This window comes from Balearica regulorum, chromosome 9 (genome assembly GCF_011004875.1).
Source record: "Balearica regulorum gibbericeps isolate bBalReg1 chromosome 9, bBalReg1.pri, whole genome shotgun sequence".
NCBI classification, from domain to species: domain Eukaryota; kingdom Metazoa; phylum Chordata; class Aves; order Gruiformes; family Gruidae; genus Balearica; species Balearica regulorum.
In genome coordinates this window covers 1,013,674-1,030,878 of record NC_046192.1, presented here as the reverse complement: position 1 = coordinate 1,030,878, position 17,205 = coordinate 1,013,674, and the positions used below count along the sequence as shown (strand labels likewise).

At 48.3% G+C, this 17,205-nt stretch overlaps 1 protein-coding gene across 1 annotated transcript; it reads right to left on the bottom strand.

The window, feature by feature from the left end:
- Positions 1-2,223: 2,223 nt before the first annotated feature.
- TF (transferrin) lies at positions 2,224-16,412 on the bottom strand. The gene is made up of 17 exons (XM_010304393.2): positions 16,178-16,412; positions 13,893-14,056; positions 13,565-13,673; positions 12,048-12,236; positions 11,708-11,843; positions 11,209-11,264; positions 9,740-9,909; positions 9,421-9,607; positions 8,193-8,347; positions 7,361-7,454; positions 7,117-7,152; positions 6,314-6,472; positions 5,132-5,276; positions 4,164-4,228; positions 3,870-4,054; positions 2,874-3,060; positions 2,224-2,462 (listed from the first exon to the last, which is right to left on the bottom strand). The coding sequence occupies exons 1-17, from the start codon at positions 16,218-16,220 to the stop codon at positions 2,425-2,427; spliced, it is 2,118 nt and encodes a 705-aa protein (XP_010302695.1). The 5' UTR covers positions 16,221-16,412; the 3' UTR covers positions 2,224-2,424.
- Positions 16,413-17,205: the final 793 nt, after the last annotated feature.

Here is a 17,205-nt window from a genome sequence, read left to right as displayed (position 1 = left end):
GAGCCCAAACCACTGAAGGAGTGACTCTCTCCGTCCTGCCACTTTGATGATCAGCCAGGCCTCCGATACTTAGGAGATTGACTAAACACCGCAGCAGCCCAACTTACATATATCAAAAACATTTACAGATCTTACAAACGTTTCAGACACTTTGTCCGTCTCTGGCCATGTTCCTCGCGGAATCACGGAACCGCAAATCAGGACTCCCACTCACTTCACAGCGGCGCTGTCTCTCAAACACACACACACAGACACTCGTGCTTTTAACATAAAATACCCGGGCGTTTCATAGATAAATCATACAGTTCACGCTCTAGTTGTTATCCCTTCAGCAGCTGCACACTTTGAGGCTCGCTTACCCTTCTCCTGCTTCTTATACAGTCATTAGCAGGTCCGTCCTGGCTCCCGATGCCGGGATGCAGCAATAACCTCGGATTCACTCGATCTACTCCCAAGATCGCTAGCGGCCGCTCTATCGGTCAGCGAATCCCCCCTTTCCTTAGGGTACCCTCCTCCCATACGGGGACTATGCTGTACGCCAGACGTCTCTGCGCGATTTACCAGCGGCCCCGGCCAAGCGTGGGCGTCCCCTACGACTTACTGGCCCCCTTGTTAAACATACCGTTTATCCGCAGCTTCAGGAGGTTGTTGTCTACTCCTGCCGTGAGCGGCTGGAAGTGGAGGCTCCTCCGAGAGAAGTGCTCGGGGCGCGCCTGGGAGCGTCCGCTCCGCAGTCGATCCCGCAGCCGAGCAGAGTGTCTCCTGCCTGGCTCGCCAAAATGATGTGCGGAAAATCAGACTCCACAACTGGGAAAGTTGTAAAGTAGGTATGTTTATTCAGCGCTGGGCAGCACGGGGGGTCATCCCACCAAAATCGTGCGCACCTTGCGGCAATTCCCTTTGAATTTTATACAACAAAATGTTACATATTCAAAAAGCGCCTATACATATTCATGATCTGTCCGTGGAAAGGCGGTCTTATTACAATGAGTTCATTTCCATTGTCTCCGCCTTTAACTCCTCTCAGCTGCGCACGCGCAGTGCCTCTTGGTGGTCGTGGGCCGGGGTCTTGGGGATGAAGGCCGTATGTCTTCCTCACTGTGCACTTTTCACTTTCACCATAAAACTTACTCAGACCGGTTCCTAATTAGCAGAGAATCCTCCGTGTTCATTCCATTCTGATTTACTACCTCCTTATCTTGTGATTGGTTGCAAAAATGCAAGCAGAATGAAGGGTCATCTTGACCCTTCCTTACGCTAGTTCTTGTTAAAACATCTTACGTAAGGGTTAAGATTACTAGATATGTGGCTTAAGCTAGTTAATGGTCCTGCTATTTCCCTTAAGTGTTAGTTCCCTCTATCAATGGGACAAGCGGTTACACCAGGTATGGAGTACAGATGGCATAGCTTTCCTTGGGGAAAATTTTCTAACACAGTTCTAGAAGCAGGCTCTTAGGGGCACTGTATCTCTTTCTTTGCTAGTTTTTAAGAACAGGTTATAAAAGCTCTTAGCATCTTTCTGCCCTCAGCAGCTCTTCCATGCCTGCCTTCCTAACAGGTCTGGATTACCCAGACTCTCTTCCTCTGAAGTGGAGAACCTCAGCAGACCTTTTTGTTTTGACTTTTTATTTGCTCCCTGGATCAGAGTCAGGCTGCCCATCTACGTGTTTGTTTTCAGGTCAGCAGCACATTGGACAGACTACCAAAACACACAATGTTTCTAAGTAAGTCCTAGTTGTTTGGGTTTTTTTCAGAAAGGAAGTCTAAGCCTGGACTCTCCCCATCACTCTGCTGATGTGTTTTAAGAGAACTGCCTGGTGGAAATGACTCAGATGCAGCCAGCTGAGACATAAGATGGAGTGATTTCTCTTCACACCTTCCATCTTACAACCAATGTATTTTTTTTTTTTTGTTTGGCTTGTTTGGTTTGTCAGGTTTTTTCCTTGTCTACCCTTCAGCTTCCCCGACATAAACACTCTCCCTCTTCCTGTGTCCCAACCACACTGGGCAACTGTCATCTGCTGGGGAGATAATGGGACAACCCAGGCGAAGCAAATGCACAGCGAGGACAAAACATCTGTTAATTAGGCTCTAGGGTGTATTTAATCCATTTTGCCTTGGCAAATGTTGAAATGGGCAGCAATAGCCCTAAGTGGCAATAGCACTGTCTACAGCAAGAGGCACCGAGGGAGGAATGGGTTTTGAAAAATCTCAGGACACCCCTTTAGATTCAAGATTTTATTTCTTGCTGTGATGGCAGCAGAGAACAGCAAAGTCTCAAACAGCCACTTTCAGAGTGATGAGGAAGGGCAGAGAAAGTGGTGAAGGCAGAGGGCCCTCTGCGGGTCGGTGTTCAGGGCTGAGGGCACGAGAGGAGTCGTGGCGTTGTTTCCTCTCCCTCCAGCACGGGTCCTTCCCATCTTGCTACTTGTCCTCAAGGAAGGTGCACACCTGGAGGAGATCTGGAAAGGGAAAGGACGGGGAGAAGTTCAGATCCCACCCCACCAGCACATGCCCAGCCATGCCAACAACATCATCGCCTGGAAAATATATTCACCCAAAAATGTGTATTAACCGTAGATCACACTGAATGCACACTGACGGGACAGGGTGGGTCCTTTTTAGTGTTTCTCACAGTGCATATTTTCTAAAGGTCAGTAAAAACCTGTGATTCCTGCTGATGCCAGAGCAGCAGATTTCAGGTCTGCTCTCAGTTCATCCAAGGAACTTTGAGAAAAGTCTCCTGGCATCTTCATGAGTTATCCTCATTTTGCTTTAAAAAAATTACATGGACGGCTACAGAAGAAACTGTCCGTGCCTGTGAGGCTACGAACTGCAATTCATGGACTTCTTCCCGGGGCAGTTAGAGTTACCTGATGGATTGCAGGTATTGAGGCTAGAAACTGAAGCATAGTATTGATCTCCGAGGAATTCCTTGTACGTTATTCCATCACGGAGTTTGACCAGACACTTGGTCAAGTCTTTAAACAGAAGGTCCTTGGTTTGAGACTCAAACATGTTGAACCTGTCTTTCTCAGTTCCTTTCATTCCAAACAGTTTCTGAAATAAAGGCACAAAGAGGTAAGTGTATGTAAAAAGTAGAAAACTGGCAAGACTCAGCTCATACAAGCCTAGCTCTTAGTCATGGTTCTTCACCATCAACCTGGGGAGCCCCCGGCCGAGCTCCAGAAATTTAGGATTGAGTCCTCTGTCCATGTGGTTGGATGAGGGGTCTCTCAGTGGTGAGCAGTGTTGTGGCACGGCTGCCAAAACAATTTTTTTCCATTTTAGCATGTCAGGACACAGCCCATCGGCAGACGCTGCCTGCAGGCGCCATGCCTTAGCCGTGACTTGAAAACAAAAGGAGCCGACTTCCCAAGTGCCACTCAGCTGACCCTGATGGTGGAGCGGATATTAATGTTTTCAGTGTAAAATCGAACAGAGCTGGTTAAACCGGGTTACATTTACGCCAGTAGCTGTAGGACTGTGTGTGTGCAGGGAGGCTGCTGTCCTCCCGAGGCTGCACGGCTCCGTGCCACCTCGTGTCTGATGAGGAGGAGTTTCTGACACACACCTGCAAGAGCCCCAGGAGGAGGTGATAATCTCACGTCACACAAGTATAGCATGACAACAGCAACCACTGTGAGTCAGCTGATACCTAACGGAGTGTTTGAGAGAAGAAAGAGCCATTCGGAAGGGATGGAGGAACGAGGAGGCTCGGGGACAAGGCTGTCACCCCATATCGGTTAAGTTAAAATCCTCCGTGTTGCGCTGACTCAGGGAAACTCCGAGCATCGTTGCTCTAAACATGCAGACATGCTGCATAAAAACAACCCCAGAACATTTCTTTCACTGTCAGTCCTGCTAACCTCTTGTCTCTCCAGCAGCTCACGGACTTTCTTTGCTTTCTCCGGACGCGTGATCACAGCATGGGTAGGAACTTTGGCCAGGTGGCAGTCCCTGTAAGCCATGACATTTGCCCGTTGACCGTCAGTGCACAGCAACTCGAATTGGTCCATTTTCAGATTTTTGGCCCATTCTTCTTTATTTTTGCCTTTAAAGAGAATTGGTATTGGAGATTCAGAGATTTTGCGTAGCAGAAGAATAATGCAGATAGGGGAAGGCAGCCCTGCTGAGAGCCATGCAACAGAATAACCACGTACCCTCAGTGTTTTCCTCAACGATGGAATGCTTAACGAAGGCCACATCCCCCCGCTCGACCAGGCACCTGGGAAGTGCAAAGAAAGGCAAGTGACGTGTGTGTTGGATCCTGGCCCTGTCCCGCAGATGTGATTCTGACCTATGTCTTATTTTGTAAAATTAATCTCTGAGGACAGCCAGGTCGAGGAGCCCTGCCATTAATATTTTAAGGATATCTGAAACACAGTTTTTTTAACATATTCTGGAAAAAAAATGTGCATCCTTCTTACGTGATAAATAGCCGATTTATTTTATTGTCAGAAAGCAGCAGTTTGGGCAGGTTCAGAATTCGCTTTGCTTTCTGCAATGCCTGCCTGCATGTGTTAATAGCTTTGTAAAAACACTAACTTGCACCAAAAGCACTGCAGACCCTGAAGCAGGATCTCTTTGCCATTAGATGTAAATGAAACAAGATTCATTCTCTTTTTCAGTTCATGCCCGGTATGAATTATTTAGACTTCAGCCAATACCGAGCAGGTACAGAGGGATGGCACTGGGGCTGACCTCTGGTCTCTGCACTTTTTAGAGGACGGCTCATTTTAACTAAGGCTAGCAGCATGTTTAGCAGGGGGTGTCTAGTGGCAGCATTGTTTGTGGCTCCTCATCTTTTAAAACTCCTTATTCATATTAAAAATGTAGCACTGCTGCCATTGTAGGAGGTCTTGCCAAAACACTCGTGTCTCTCCAAGCTTGCTTGGAGGCACACCAGGACATTAATTTTATAGAACAGGAATATTTTGCATCATTTTGCAGGAAGCCATATCAAGAAAAAAAATGTATAGCACATATATCATCAGCAGTGTAATGGAGAAAAAGAGAAGGTCAGCAAATAAGCATCAACATCAGCTTTTATTCTGTATGTGATCTACCCTCAACGGCTGTGATTAGCCTCAAAGCACTTGAGAGCAGCTGGAGTGTTTCCACCACCTACCGGAAAGCTCCAGTATATCCGTAGTATTTCTCGTGGCTGTTGGCGACGCACTTCTCCGGTGGGATTCCCTCTGAGCCCTTGCAGAGTTGGCAGAGGCGGGAGTTAGGAGGAGACCCGGGAGCACAGCCCTCGCTGAAGTATTCATCTGAAGGCAGAAACGGGGAGGGGGGGGGAAATCACTTTTCCTGCACTGAAAATTTAGGTTTTCTTTTAATAATACGTTCTCACGCTGAATTTGTATTAGCAGTCACTGGGAGCTGGAAACAGGCAGCAAGAAGGAGCATGACAGTGGACAGCAAGTCGCGCGCATCCAGTTTTCAGTATGAAACTTGTGTCTTCTTGTTATTGACAATGAAGCAGGGCCTGACACTCAATTGCAGTAGGTGCTATCTTGACATAAAAAGAAGAAAGTTTTTGGTGCAAACCAGCCCCAGCCCCAGCCTCCATGGCCTTCATGGGTTGGCTGAGTTGCATTTGGCAGCAATGCCCGAGCTCTGGGGGAAGAAGGGACAGGGGAAAGGCAGGCAGGAGGATGCAGAGGCCGAGTCTAAAACTTACTGACACTAGTATCTTCTTGCGGTTAGAGATTTCCTTTTCATAATTGTACGCTTAATTTGCCTTGGTCAATAATATTTCCAAATTATTTTTGTTGGACCGTAACTCTCACCGATTGAAAGTTGGATGTAGAAGTTGATCTTCTGAGCAATCTCCAAAGTCCCAGAGCCAATGCAGACTTTCACCCCCTCACCCTCAGGCAGTCGGATCAGTCCCTTTAAGTTTCTCGAATGAAGATCAGCCTCTGTCCCCTGCTCTCAGCCCTTCCCCTCCCTTCTGAGATTCATAAACCCATCCTTTCCCCACACACCCTGCACAAGCACCAGCCCCCGATACCTGGGCCAGCCCCTATTCCCTTTTTGGGAATATCTTTTGGGGCACTGCAATGGGATGGGGAGAGATGTGAAAAGAAAGCGAAGCCCCCCAAAGCAGCTGACGTGCCGTATCTTACTCTGAAGCAGTTACCAACAGCCTAAAACTTTGCTCGATGAAAGCTTAAACAACAGAGTCTTCTCCATTTCCCACCTCCAGGTGGGAATCTTTGAGGCAGAAGAAACTTTGAAGAACAGATGAAGGATGGGAAAACACTTTCCCAGCTCAAAGAAATGGATGCAAAACTCGACCCACCGAAATTGCAGCTTCCCGTCCTGTTGTGAATCAAGCCCATGGGGATGTTCCAGCCAGCAGTTCTCCCGACAGCAGTGTGGCACGACTTCTTGCCCTGCAGATTGTTCCATGTGATATCGCCGTTAGACTTCTTCACAACAGCCACAGCAAAGTAGGATGCTTTCAGAAAATAAAAGAGAGGAGAATTAAGGACTGGCCCGAGGATCCCACCGTGCTCCCTTAGGAGAGGGCACCTATGAACAGCGTAGAAGAAATACTTTGCACTTGTAAATGATTTGCCAGGCAGAAGAGTTTGCAGATGTGATGCATCTACTCCCACCATGCTCCTGGGGAATTATTATCCCTGACATTTCTCTGCCCCCCAAAACTCTGACACTTGGGTATACAAGCAGGCTGTAGGAAGGCATACATGATGATTTCTTATCCCCTCTTTAAGCAAAGGACAAAAACCTTCCCTCCTCTCCCTCTTCCCATTTCCATAAAGAGCAATTTCCTAATGCCACAACCCAGACGATCTTTCCCTGATCGCAGCCCTGGCACCGTTATGGTGTGACCGTACTTCAGATAGCAGCAACTAAGCAAAAATCACTGATGCTACCGTACGCTTTGCCTTGATATCTGCTTGCAGACCCAGACTTTCCATCTGACTACTAAATTTGTCTCCCAAATTTTTAATATCTACATTGGGCGCAGCGGCTCTTTGTGTGGAGGCTGGCCATTTATTCTCCACTCGTGACTGCATATATATTTTTCTATTTATATCCACTAGGACTGTTTTCTGTCCTTCTGTTGGCGGTAATTACCTGGTTCTCCTTCTGCTTTGCTGCATTGACTGTCTTCTGGGGGAGGGGAAAAAAAAAAAAAGATATTAGATAAAAGATATGGCAAAGGCGCGCAGCAGTGAGCAGAGTTCCCTGAGAGCACCGTCTGTTTTTTGCAGGATGCAGCGCTGAGGCTGCTTTCTGGATTTCAGAATAAAACCAGTGGTTTTGCACCAGCCCATTTCCCACCACCTGGACCCAGAGGGGCAGCCCGGGCTGTGCTTACCCTCGTAGGCTTCTCCCATCACTGGCACCAAGCCACACACGCCAGCGGTGTAGACAAAACCTCCGTCTAAGCTGATGGCGTCGGCTTCACCTTTCTGCAACGAAAACAGCGCAGCGCTGAAGCGATGCTGTGTGTCCCCAGACCAGTGCTTTTCAGAAATTAGATCGTAAAAGCAGCACTCGATGTAAGGGAGAAGGGCTTGGGGCTAAGGGGACACGAGAGGCCATCCCTCAGCATACGGACAGACGAGGTCTCGCTGATGCGAACAGAGGGAGTTTTGAAATTATCGCTCCCGTGCGTTTGTAACCACCTCCAGCAGCAGCTCTCCTTCCCAGACACTCGCGGCCTGAGGCGTGTGTCTCTCCTAGCCTGCTTCCCTGCCAGATTTCCTCCTCTCACCTGTCCGTTCAAGTTTGCATGTTGTGCTGTCTTCATGGCACTGACCCAACCCCCTGAGCTGCCACCAGCATCCTCGTCTATGCTACGGAATCACTCCTCTTCTAAGCAGGCAACTGTTTTTCTCTGCATTTTACAAAATTTTGCCTTCCTTTTCCACATAAAAAGTTACTTCACACCAGAAAATTGCTTTTTACTTAGGAAACCTCAAAAAAGAACACCGTCCAATGAAATTTTTTGAAAAATGTGAATCAGTGAAAAAACAGTCGAGCCTTTTCCCTGTGACAAAGTTAGTTGTTATTTCTTGCAAAGCTCCCAACATTTTATTTTAAAATCTACCCTCCCCTCCACCCCATCTATTCCCAGGCTGAAAGAAGCAACACTGCTCTCCATCCGAAAGGTTCACAGGGAGAAGAAAAAAAAAAAAAAGCCATACCATGATCTTAATAATACAGTCCCTGGTGTTGTCTGCCACGGTGCACTCCACGTCTCCGTTGCTCACCACACTCCAGAGGTCACACTTGCTCTTCTCATACTTGCCTACTGCACACCACCGCATCTTGTTTTCTCTGCGGTTGGAGTTCAACTGATCTGTAAAACCAGCAGAAGAAAAAGAAGGATAAGCCTAGAGCCCCACTGAAAAATAAAGCTACAAACAGGCTATCTTCTGGGTGCGTGGGACTCAGCCCTGAAACCGTCTGTACACACCAATCTGCTGCTGCCCAGCGCACAACGTTCTTGTTTAAGCCCAGGGCTGGCGTGAAGAGAAGGGATGATTCTTAAGCTGAAGGATACTCAAAAATCAATTTACAGGTCCAAAAGGAGAATTTCTGCATAATACAAGCCATTCACGCAGATTCATGTTAGCTAAAATATCACAGCTGCTAAACCACCGTGCATTAATAGTACTTGGTATTGCTGCTTACAACATATTCCACATTTCTCCAGACATCACAGCCCAGACAACCATGAGACTACAACCAGACTGAACTGGAAAAATACAACCTAGTTATGTTTCTGTGAAGTGGCATCTGAATAACCTGGTTTGATGCTAGATGAAGTCCGTGCACCCCCTTCTAATAAATGCCATAGCGGCTGAGCCTGCCACAGAGATCTCTGAGCAACTTTGAGTGGCTTTCGGAGGTCATTTGTGGGATGTTTGACTCTCAGAAAGCCAGCTAGGACACCAGTAAATGCTTGATGAGTCTAGATGGAAATAAAGGACACTATTTCACTCAAATGGCCAATACTGGACCTGGTGTCCCAGGATGGTCCTTCCTCTTACGTCCCAGAAATGGCTTTTTGAAGCAGCAGTTTTGACCGTGCCCAATCCCTACCACCAGCTGAATAACTGTGGGCAATTTTTGCTGTTGTAATCGTGGTGAAGGGACGAGGGGTGGAGTGTGTGCAAATTTTCCACCTTAGTCAGTGTGGTGATGATGTTATTTTGACTTTGGAATCAACAAATCCCTTTTGTTGATGCAAGTGAAGTTTGTGAAGACTGTGTGATTTTAATGATAATACCTTTCACAGGAAATATTTTGCAGAGAATATCGTCTGCGTTTGAAATAAATCATCTTCCTTTTGCCCAGACGTATTTGCTGATCCCATCTCTTCAGCGCAGCTCACGCTGACACGACATTAGTATTTCATGTCCTGCCTACCTTTCTGAAGGCTCTGGATGGCACTGTAGTACTCAAAGCCCAGGTAGAGCTGGGAATCCATCAGTGCTGGGATACGCTTCAGCTGTATAGCAGAGTCTTTGAAAAGCAAGTCTTTGAGGCTTGGGTCCTTCTTGCCAGGTGGCCCAAAGAGGTGGAAGGTACTGGTTGTGCCCACACCAAATTTTTCCTGCCATGGGCGGGAAAAAAAAAAAAACAGTAAATGACTACTACTAAAGCTCTTGGAAAGCTGGAGAGAGCGAGTGAAGCCGGAGCACAGAAGTGGGGATGCTAGGGGAAAGGAAAGGGAGCGTGACGATACCTGTGCTTTTGAGAGGAACGTCCAGATGTCATCAACCTTGTTATCATCTCGAGCCACGACGGCGTGAGCAGGCACCCTGGCCCAGTGACAAGCTTTGTAGTTGTCCACGGGCTGGCGGGTGCCATCCAGGCACAGAAGCTCGTACTCATCCTTCTCCTCCGGGGCATTTTCTGGAGAAAGGGAAGAACCATGAGTTGCATCACCATGAAAATAGACAAAAAAGCCAGTCTGGGGCAGATTTGTGATGAATTGACTTCTGCTGAAGCTCAGGGGAGAATCTTTGCAGAAGACAGGTTGCAATGGTAATGGGGTCATCGTGTCATATGAAAGCAATGCAGAAAGGAGAATACATGTGCCTGTGAAAGACAGATTTTTCCTGCCTCTGTCATAACTAAGCCAACAGTAAGTGGATTTATGTGGTGGTAGTGCCTAGACATCCAGACATGTGCAAATGGATACAAATGCAAATATATTTACAAACACCATACAAATGGATTGAACTGGTCAGGAGCTGCACACGGTCTGTTAAGGCCAGTAACATAGCCAATGTCAAGGCTGAAAACAGAGCTCAGATCGCAGGGTTACAGAAGAATTCAGGTGGGAAGGGACCTCTGAAGATCTCTGGTCCAAGCCCTTGCTCAAAGCAGGGGCAGACCAGGTTGTTCCAGGTGGATCTTGAAAACCTTGAAGGATGGAGAGTCCACAGCTGTCCCGGGCAACCTGTCCCACTACTTGACTGTCCTCAAGGTGAAAAAAATTTCCCCTTGTATCAGGCCCAAACCTCTCTTGTTTCAGTTTATGACTATTGCTTCTCATCTTTCCACTGTCTACCTCCTTAAAGATCTTGGCTCCACCTTCTTGCTAGCCTCCTTGTAGGTACAGGCAGGCTGCTCTGAGGTCCCCTAAAGTCATCTCTTCCCCAGGCTAATCAAGCCCACCCCACTGAGCATCTCCTCGCAGGACAAGTGTCCTTGCCCCATGACCATCTTGGTGGCCCTCCACTGAGCTCATTGCAGGTCCTGGGCATGCCAGGCCATCTTCCATCTCTGAGAAGTGCAGAGGTAGTGAACTCTTGCTGTGGGCTGAATTCCCTCCAAAATCCCTCCCAGAGGGATTTTGTGTAATTGTGTAATTACCTACACAATTGCTCACCCTGCATTTGCTGCGATAACATTAAAGCTGGCTTTGAGATATGGCATCAATTATCATACCATTGAACTTAAATCAAGCAGGTTTTCCTTCTTCAAAGAAGGACCTCAAAGAAGAAAAAGTGGACCCCACCATAATAATTTCTCAATAACAAGTATGTCTGTCAACAGTGTGCAAAACATGTTTGTAGAGATGAAAGAAGAGGTTTAGGGCATACCTGGAGAGGACTGAAAGCCTGCACAGTGTAAGCTAATTGCAGGATGGAATGGCAGCAAGAGGTTGGACTAGAAGGAGAGAAACAGGTGATCTGTCAGGCCTACCTTGAACCGTTGTGTGTTTCACAAACGCCACGTCTCCTTTTCCATCTTTCAGACACCTGCAGGTGGGAGGAACAGAACAGATGTTAAAAAAAAAAAAAACCCACACATTGTGGCTCTCTACCTCCTGTTTCAGCAAATTATTTCAGCACAAACTGCAACCATAGAGCAGTGTTCTTCCCCCCAAAAAGCCATGCTGGCAGGGAAGGAAATGTAATGGCAGAGAAGTAATGCTCAAGAAGCCCGGTTAGGTTTAGCATGATGCTAATGCTGTGTATTCTTAAGTCTGTGCAAAATCATACAGCCCAGCTGCCTCTCTCATCTCCCGCTAGCTGCCTGCCAGTTATTACTAATTGGATCTTTAATTACCAGCACTCCTAGTTGTTCTATAAATTCAGTCTCCTCAGGACCCATGATTATGACACAGCCCTCCCCAGTATAATGAAAACTTGCATTTGCAAGGCTAGAATATTTTCTCAAAGGAAAAATAGCTTTCACTCACTGAAAAGCTCCAGAATATCCGGAATAAGGTGCTGTGCGGGAGCATTTGGTTTTGGAGTCCCCCTTGCACTGACGGCACAGTTTTTGTTCAGTGGTGGCACCCGGCACACAGCTGGCAGAGAAAAAGTTGGCCACCGCTATGGAGGAGAAAGAAGCAATAGTTAGTTTAAAATTCACCTTTACAAGGACCTGGAAGGGAGGGGATGCACAAAGAATGTCAATGACTCGACTGATCTGCGAGCCACCTCTGGACCTCCGCAGAAGATCGGGCAACATCGCTTTCACCGTACCACCACCTCGGCTTAACATCAACCCATTTATCTCGCTGGTTCCCACCTCACCTTGCTCAATGGAGGATGAGTCTTTGCCATCCCACTTGATGTCTCCCCGGTGGAGGAGTGTCCCAATTGGGACGTTCCAGCCAGCGGACCTGCCCAGGCCTGTGTGGCAGGAGGTCTTGCCCTGCAAGTTATTTATTGTGAAATCTGTTCCTTTCTTCACAACGGCCACGGCGTAATAGCTTGTGGAGCCTGCGGTGCAGGAGAAAGCAGGAAAGCGATGAAAAAGCAGGACTTAGGAACATATCAAATCCTGCCAAACCCCCGATTTCAGAGAATAAAGTGCTGCACTTCCAAATAATTAGCAACTTTGCTTGAACACTCATGGTCTTCCAGTTTTCTTAGGGGTAAGCTACACTGCCAATATTGAACTATCGCTGCACATTACAACTTGTAATGGTTAGTGACCGGAAAATACTATCAGACACAAAATGCTTTGCCACTGGAGAGACATTAGATATGTCCATAGTTTTGTAAGGATGCTTCAACAAATCTTTTTGGCAAATCTTATTTGGCAAGTCTTTTCTCAAATGCTGTCGCCCACTGAAGCATACATGTAAGCCTTGCAAGGCTGAAATTCCACATTCAGTCTTTAAAATTATACCTAGTCCATCACTTGCTATGTATAAATAAAATGCCTGAGTTTTAGGGGTGGTAGAGACCACAGCCTTCCATTTAATATCTGTATTTTCTTAGCTACTGCGCTGAGGATGACTCTGCCGTGTTGCTTTGATCCTGAATATTTTGTACAAAAGAGCTGAACTTCAGGGCAGAGGTGAAAAATGATTAAGATCTTTGGATGTGGCGGGATTGCGTGAGGCGAGACAGACAAAACCGGGGAAATAGCATCTGTTTGGCTCCCAGGGGAAAGATGGGAGAGACAAAGGATGGTACAGAGAGTTAGTAGGCATGGAGCCAGCAAGCTAACTCTTATCAGAAGGGATTGCTGCAGAGCTTTTTTTATGCTTCTCTTCTTTTTTCCATGCATTGCCTGCACCTCTTGCCTCAGTAATCTCAACTGGGTGTTCCTCCACCACCACTAATGGCAATACTGTTGCCTCTTCAATTTTTTTTTTCCTTTTTTTTTTTTTTTTGCCTTGATGACTGCGCAGGAACATAGTGTTTTACCCACGTAGTTCAAGGTCACTGGAAGCAGAAGATCTCTGGGACCGGCACAATTTTTATGCCATGCTTCAGGCTGACTGTGATTTCTGCTCGTGGTGCTCTCTTTCTACGGCCACTGCATCGTCACAGATCAGTGACTTACTTTCATCGCAGCTAACGTCAGAAATGGGGCACTGGCTCTGCCCCTTTCCATTGCAGTGACTCTATGGCCATGGGTGACGATTCACATTTTGGTGGAACTGCCCCCCACCCCTTCCCCTCTGGGATCTGGAAGCCAGGGGCAATATCTCGGACACCTGACAGAAATAACATGGGAGCTCTGCGTGGAAAGGATGGCCTTTGCACTGTCAGTTTGTTACCACCACTTGGCTTAAAAATATCGCACGGAAGTGTACCTCCACTATGTTCGTAGACCTCAGCAACAATGGGCTTCAGCTTGTAGGGGGCAAGGCCTGCCTCATAAACTTGACCACCGTCCAAGCTGATGGCATCTGCTTCATTATTCTAAACAACAGAAAGATTTCAGTCAATAAACAAAAATCAGAGATGCATGAGGGGAAAAACTTCCCCAGAGTCTCTCGTGGATCCTTGTGGGTGAGTCCTTCTCTGCAGGAGGATCACAGGTAACAACCAGTGACTCAAAGGAAACTCCAACCTTCCCCAGGTGTAACAAGCTGCTGAAACATCCTCAGTGCCCAGCACAGATATTTGCTGCCCACTCACCGAAATGGCTTTTATGCAGTCAAGGTACGTTGTTTTCTGCAGGCAAATCAATCCAACACTCTCTTGTTGCATGTGGTCCCTTAGGCTGTTGCATTTGTTCTCTTCTGCTGAGGATATTGTGCACCATTTGATGCTTGCCTTGGGGGGAGCAGCAAAACACAGAGCTGTAGAAATAACCAGAAATAAAGAGTCTCAGAGAGGTAGAAAAGGCATCAATTGGAGAGAAACAGCATCGCTGTGAATACGAGATCTCTGGTTCCCTGCAGTCATGGCCTCGGGTGATGGCCAGGTGCAGGATCTCCCTTGCACATCTCCTAAGTCATGCAGGAAGGCTGTTTCTTTCTTGCCTGACATGTGCACCTTCAGGAACATCTGGGAGGATCATTCCTGTCCCTGGGTAATGGATGTCCTGCATAGCATCATGATTCAAGCAGCCTGGGCTCACAGCTACATCCACAGGAGTAGAACAAATCCACACACTTCAATAGAAATCAAACTCAAGACTTTGCAAAAACAGAGAGAAGAGGCAGTCTGTTGAAGCAGTGTCTTTGCAAATAACCCCAGAGGGAGAGCAGCTCTGACCTGGCCAGACCACATTCGGTACGTTGCCACACGTGACCTCCTTGGCAGCTAGATGATCTAAGATATTTAATGGTCTCTTCATATCTCACCTCCTCCACTACGCCCAGTAACAGAGATGCCATACCACCACCACAGTCCTCTCTTCTAACAGTCCCCCAACCAGTAAATGCAGCTGACTGGCAGCTCTGGGAGACCAGAGCAAAGCAAAGACCTCAAGTGGACACAGGCACACTCCTCCTTCAGCAACCTAAACACCAGAATCTCTGGACACTTGCAGCCTGCGCTGCAACACTTCTCCTCAACTCTGCCCCTTCCTGGCAGGATTGCACAGACCAAGAGGCTGTATGCACAGCTCGCTCCCTCCAAACCCTTACGGCACATTTCATTCCATCATCTCCAGATTAACCTGTGCCATTTCCATTTTCTTTTTCACCTCTGAAATATTCTCTCATGCTTGATTTTTGAGCCATAACCCTGCCAGCAGACACCTCCCTTCCTCCCATGGAGGTGCTGAATTCGGCCACAGGGAGAATCCTTAGCCTTAATTCCCACTGCCGTCCTCTACCTTTTTCAGATCTTGGCTGCACAAAGCCATGGTCACCTTAACCTAGTGCTGGCAACCACTCTGCCCTGGGCAGAGGCTGGACGGGGACCTCCTAAGGGAGTCAGCCCGGCCGCACTGGTGAACACCGGGAAGGCAACGGGAGCCCGAGTGCCACAGCCTCTGCCTCGGAGATTTTGGGCAACCTCTTGGCTCCTTCCATGCAGGGGAGGAGGAGGGACTCTTCATCACTGCATGCTAGTACTCAGCAAAGGTGCTCGAGGACTTTCAGATGCCAGCGGCACAGGGAGCACTTCCCACCAGAGGACATTAATCACCACCACACTTTACAGGGGGTCAGAAGAGACCCGCTGCCTAGTCTGAGAAGGGGACCCCTCTCTCCCCTTCCAGGCAGCGGTCCCCAGGTCAGGTGCAGACAGCAGCAATGTCTTTGCCGTGGCTACCTGCCCATTGCCTGCCAAAACCGTCAGCAGAGACAGAGAGAAATAATCATTTCAAGCAGCAGCAGCACAATTTAGGCATAAAATACACAGGAGCTTCAGCAAAGCGCGGCGGTGGCAGCAGGACAGAGCAGTGCAGGAGCAGAGGGGGGAGCATGCAGAGTCTTTCGTTATTTAAGCCCTATTTTATTGTCACCGCCTTCAGGTTTAACCCCATACAAATGCAAGCTTGGCAGGCAGGTCTTCTAGTTTCTCCCCCCAGCTGAACCCCTGCTCCTCTCCCAGCGCAGCAGCTAGCCGGAGGGCGATTCTTCCCCTTGCCCTGCGGCAGCAAGAGTGCACCTGTACAAGTGGAGCCTCTCCCAAGCCATCCCCTTGCCCCGGCTGTGGGTGCCGAGCATCCCTCCTCCGTGCCAACCGGGTGCTCAGCAGCTTGCTGTGGGGAGCCGCAGACCTCCCTCCAGCCTCCGTGGGCCAAGGAAAAAAGCCGCTGTCATTAATGCTCAAAGCACAGTCCTTGTTGACAGAGATCCACAGCTGCCAAAGCAAGCATCGCTTTAACTCCTGGCTTTTAGTTAAAAGCTGCCTGGGTCTGGCACGTGCTGCAGCTTTAAAACAGCCTCATCTAAGGGGGAAAGCCTGGGGTCCGGGGAGGTTTTGATTCTTGCTTTCCCCCCAGACTGCTTTCAGCAGACACTTACCCACTATCCCGAAGGACAGCACGGTAGAGAGTATGAGTTTCATACTTGAGCGGGGAGTCAGGTGCCGAGGAGGGGGTGCAGCAGCCTTGGTCACAGACTGTCCCCTCTGAGTCTGTGATGGCTCTGAAACTGCTTTCTCCCCCTTTTATAGAGGAACAGCCCTGGCCGTGTTTGCAGAAGCAATGACCTAACACTGTTTGTCCTTCCTTGTTTCTCAATAGCTCCTAAATTGCCCCCCTCCCTGGATCAGCCCATTTTTAGGAAGCCTTTCACTTTGGCACTGAACCCCCCTGCAGGCAGGAGTCAGAGCAGGGCAAGGTGCTTTTCATTTTACAAGGGGCTTCAGACGGAAAATTCCCAAGTTGTGACATCTGAATTCTTCTGTGGGCTGAAACGCCACGGGAGGGGCTATTTTCTTTGTGCTAGCCACCCCCTGCCTTGCCCAGCCTAATCTCAGAAAGTCCCTGCTGGATCCAGCCCCAAGTTTTGCATTTTTGCCAGTAACTGCTGCTGTTGTGCCCGTCGCCCTTTGGCTTGAGCACCGCGAGTGCCTGCCCATTCCCTTGCGCTCTCTTGGCAATGGCAATGGGGCTGAAAGGCAGTAAATGTTCCTTACGCATGATCTGGCAAGCTCCTTGCACAGACAAATAAAGTCAGTGGCAGCGACTGGACAGCTTGATAGCGCCCTACAGCCAGAATGAAACATCCTGTTGTGCTTGTGTTAAATTCTTGGGATGGACCTGGGAAGAAATGCTGAGATTAGGAGTCACCCCCTTCCTCTGCAAAACCTCTCCATCCAATTGTATCACTCCTGGTTTATCTCCTTGCAGCCAGGGCCAGTGGGGCATGGCTAGGTTTATGACGGTCTGCCTTCCTGATGTAGTCCCAGGCTCGATGTCCCCATCTTTGCTGCAGGCTACAAGACCAGCTTCAGGTTGACTTTGGCATGTGCATACTACGTGAGAGCCCCTGGATCACATCGGCTAGCCCACAAGCCTTGGCAGCATCCCTAGACAGCAGTTGCTAGG

Bases quoted from the DNA above. Each gene is read 5' to 3' on its own strand.
- TF (XM_010304393.2), bottom strand. From the start codon at position 16,220: ATGAAACTCATACTCTCTACCGTGCTGTCCTTCGGGATAGTGG. The intron at 6,473-7,116 runs GTAATTACCGCC...ATTTTCTGAAAG, and splicing joins CAAAGCAGAAGGAGAACCAG to CATCCTACTTTGCTGTGGCT. The intron at 5,277-6,313 runs GTGGGTCGAGTT...TTCTGCCTTCAG, and splicing joins GACGGGAAGCTGCAATTTCG to ATGAATACTTCAGCGAGGGC.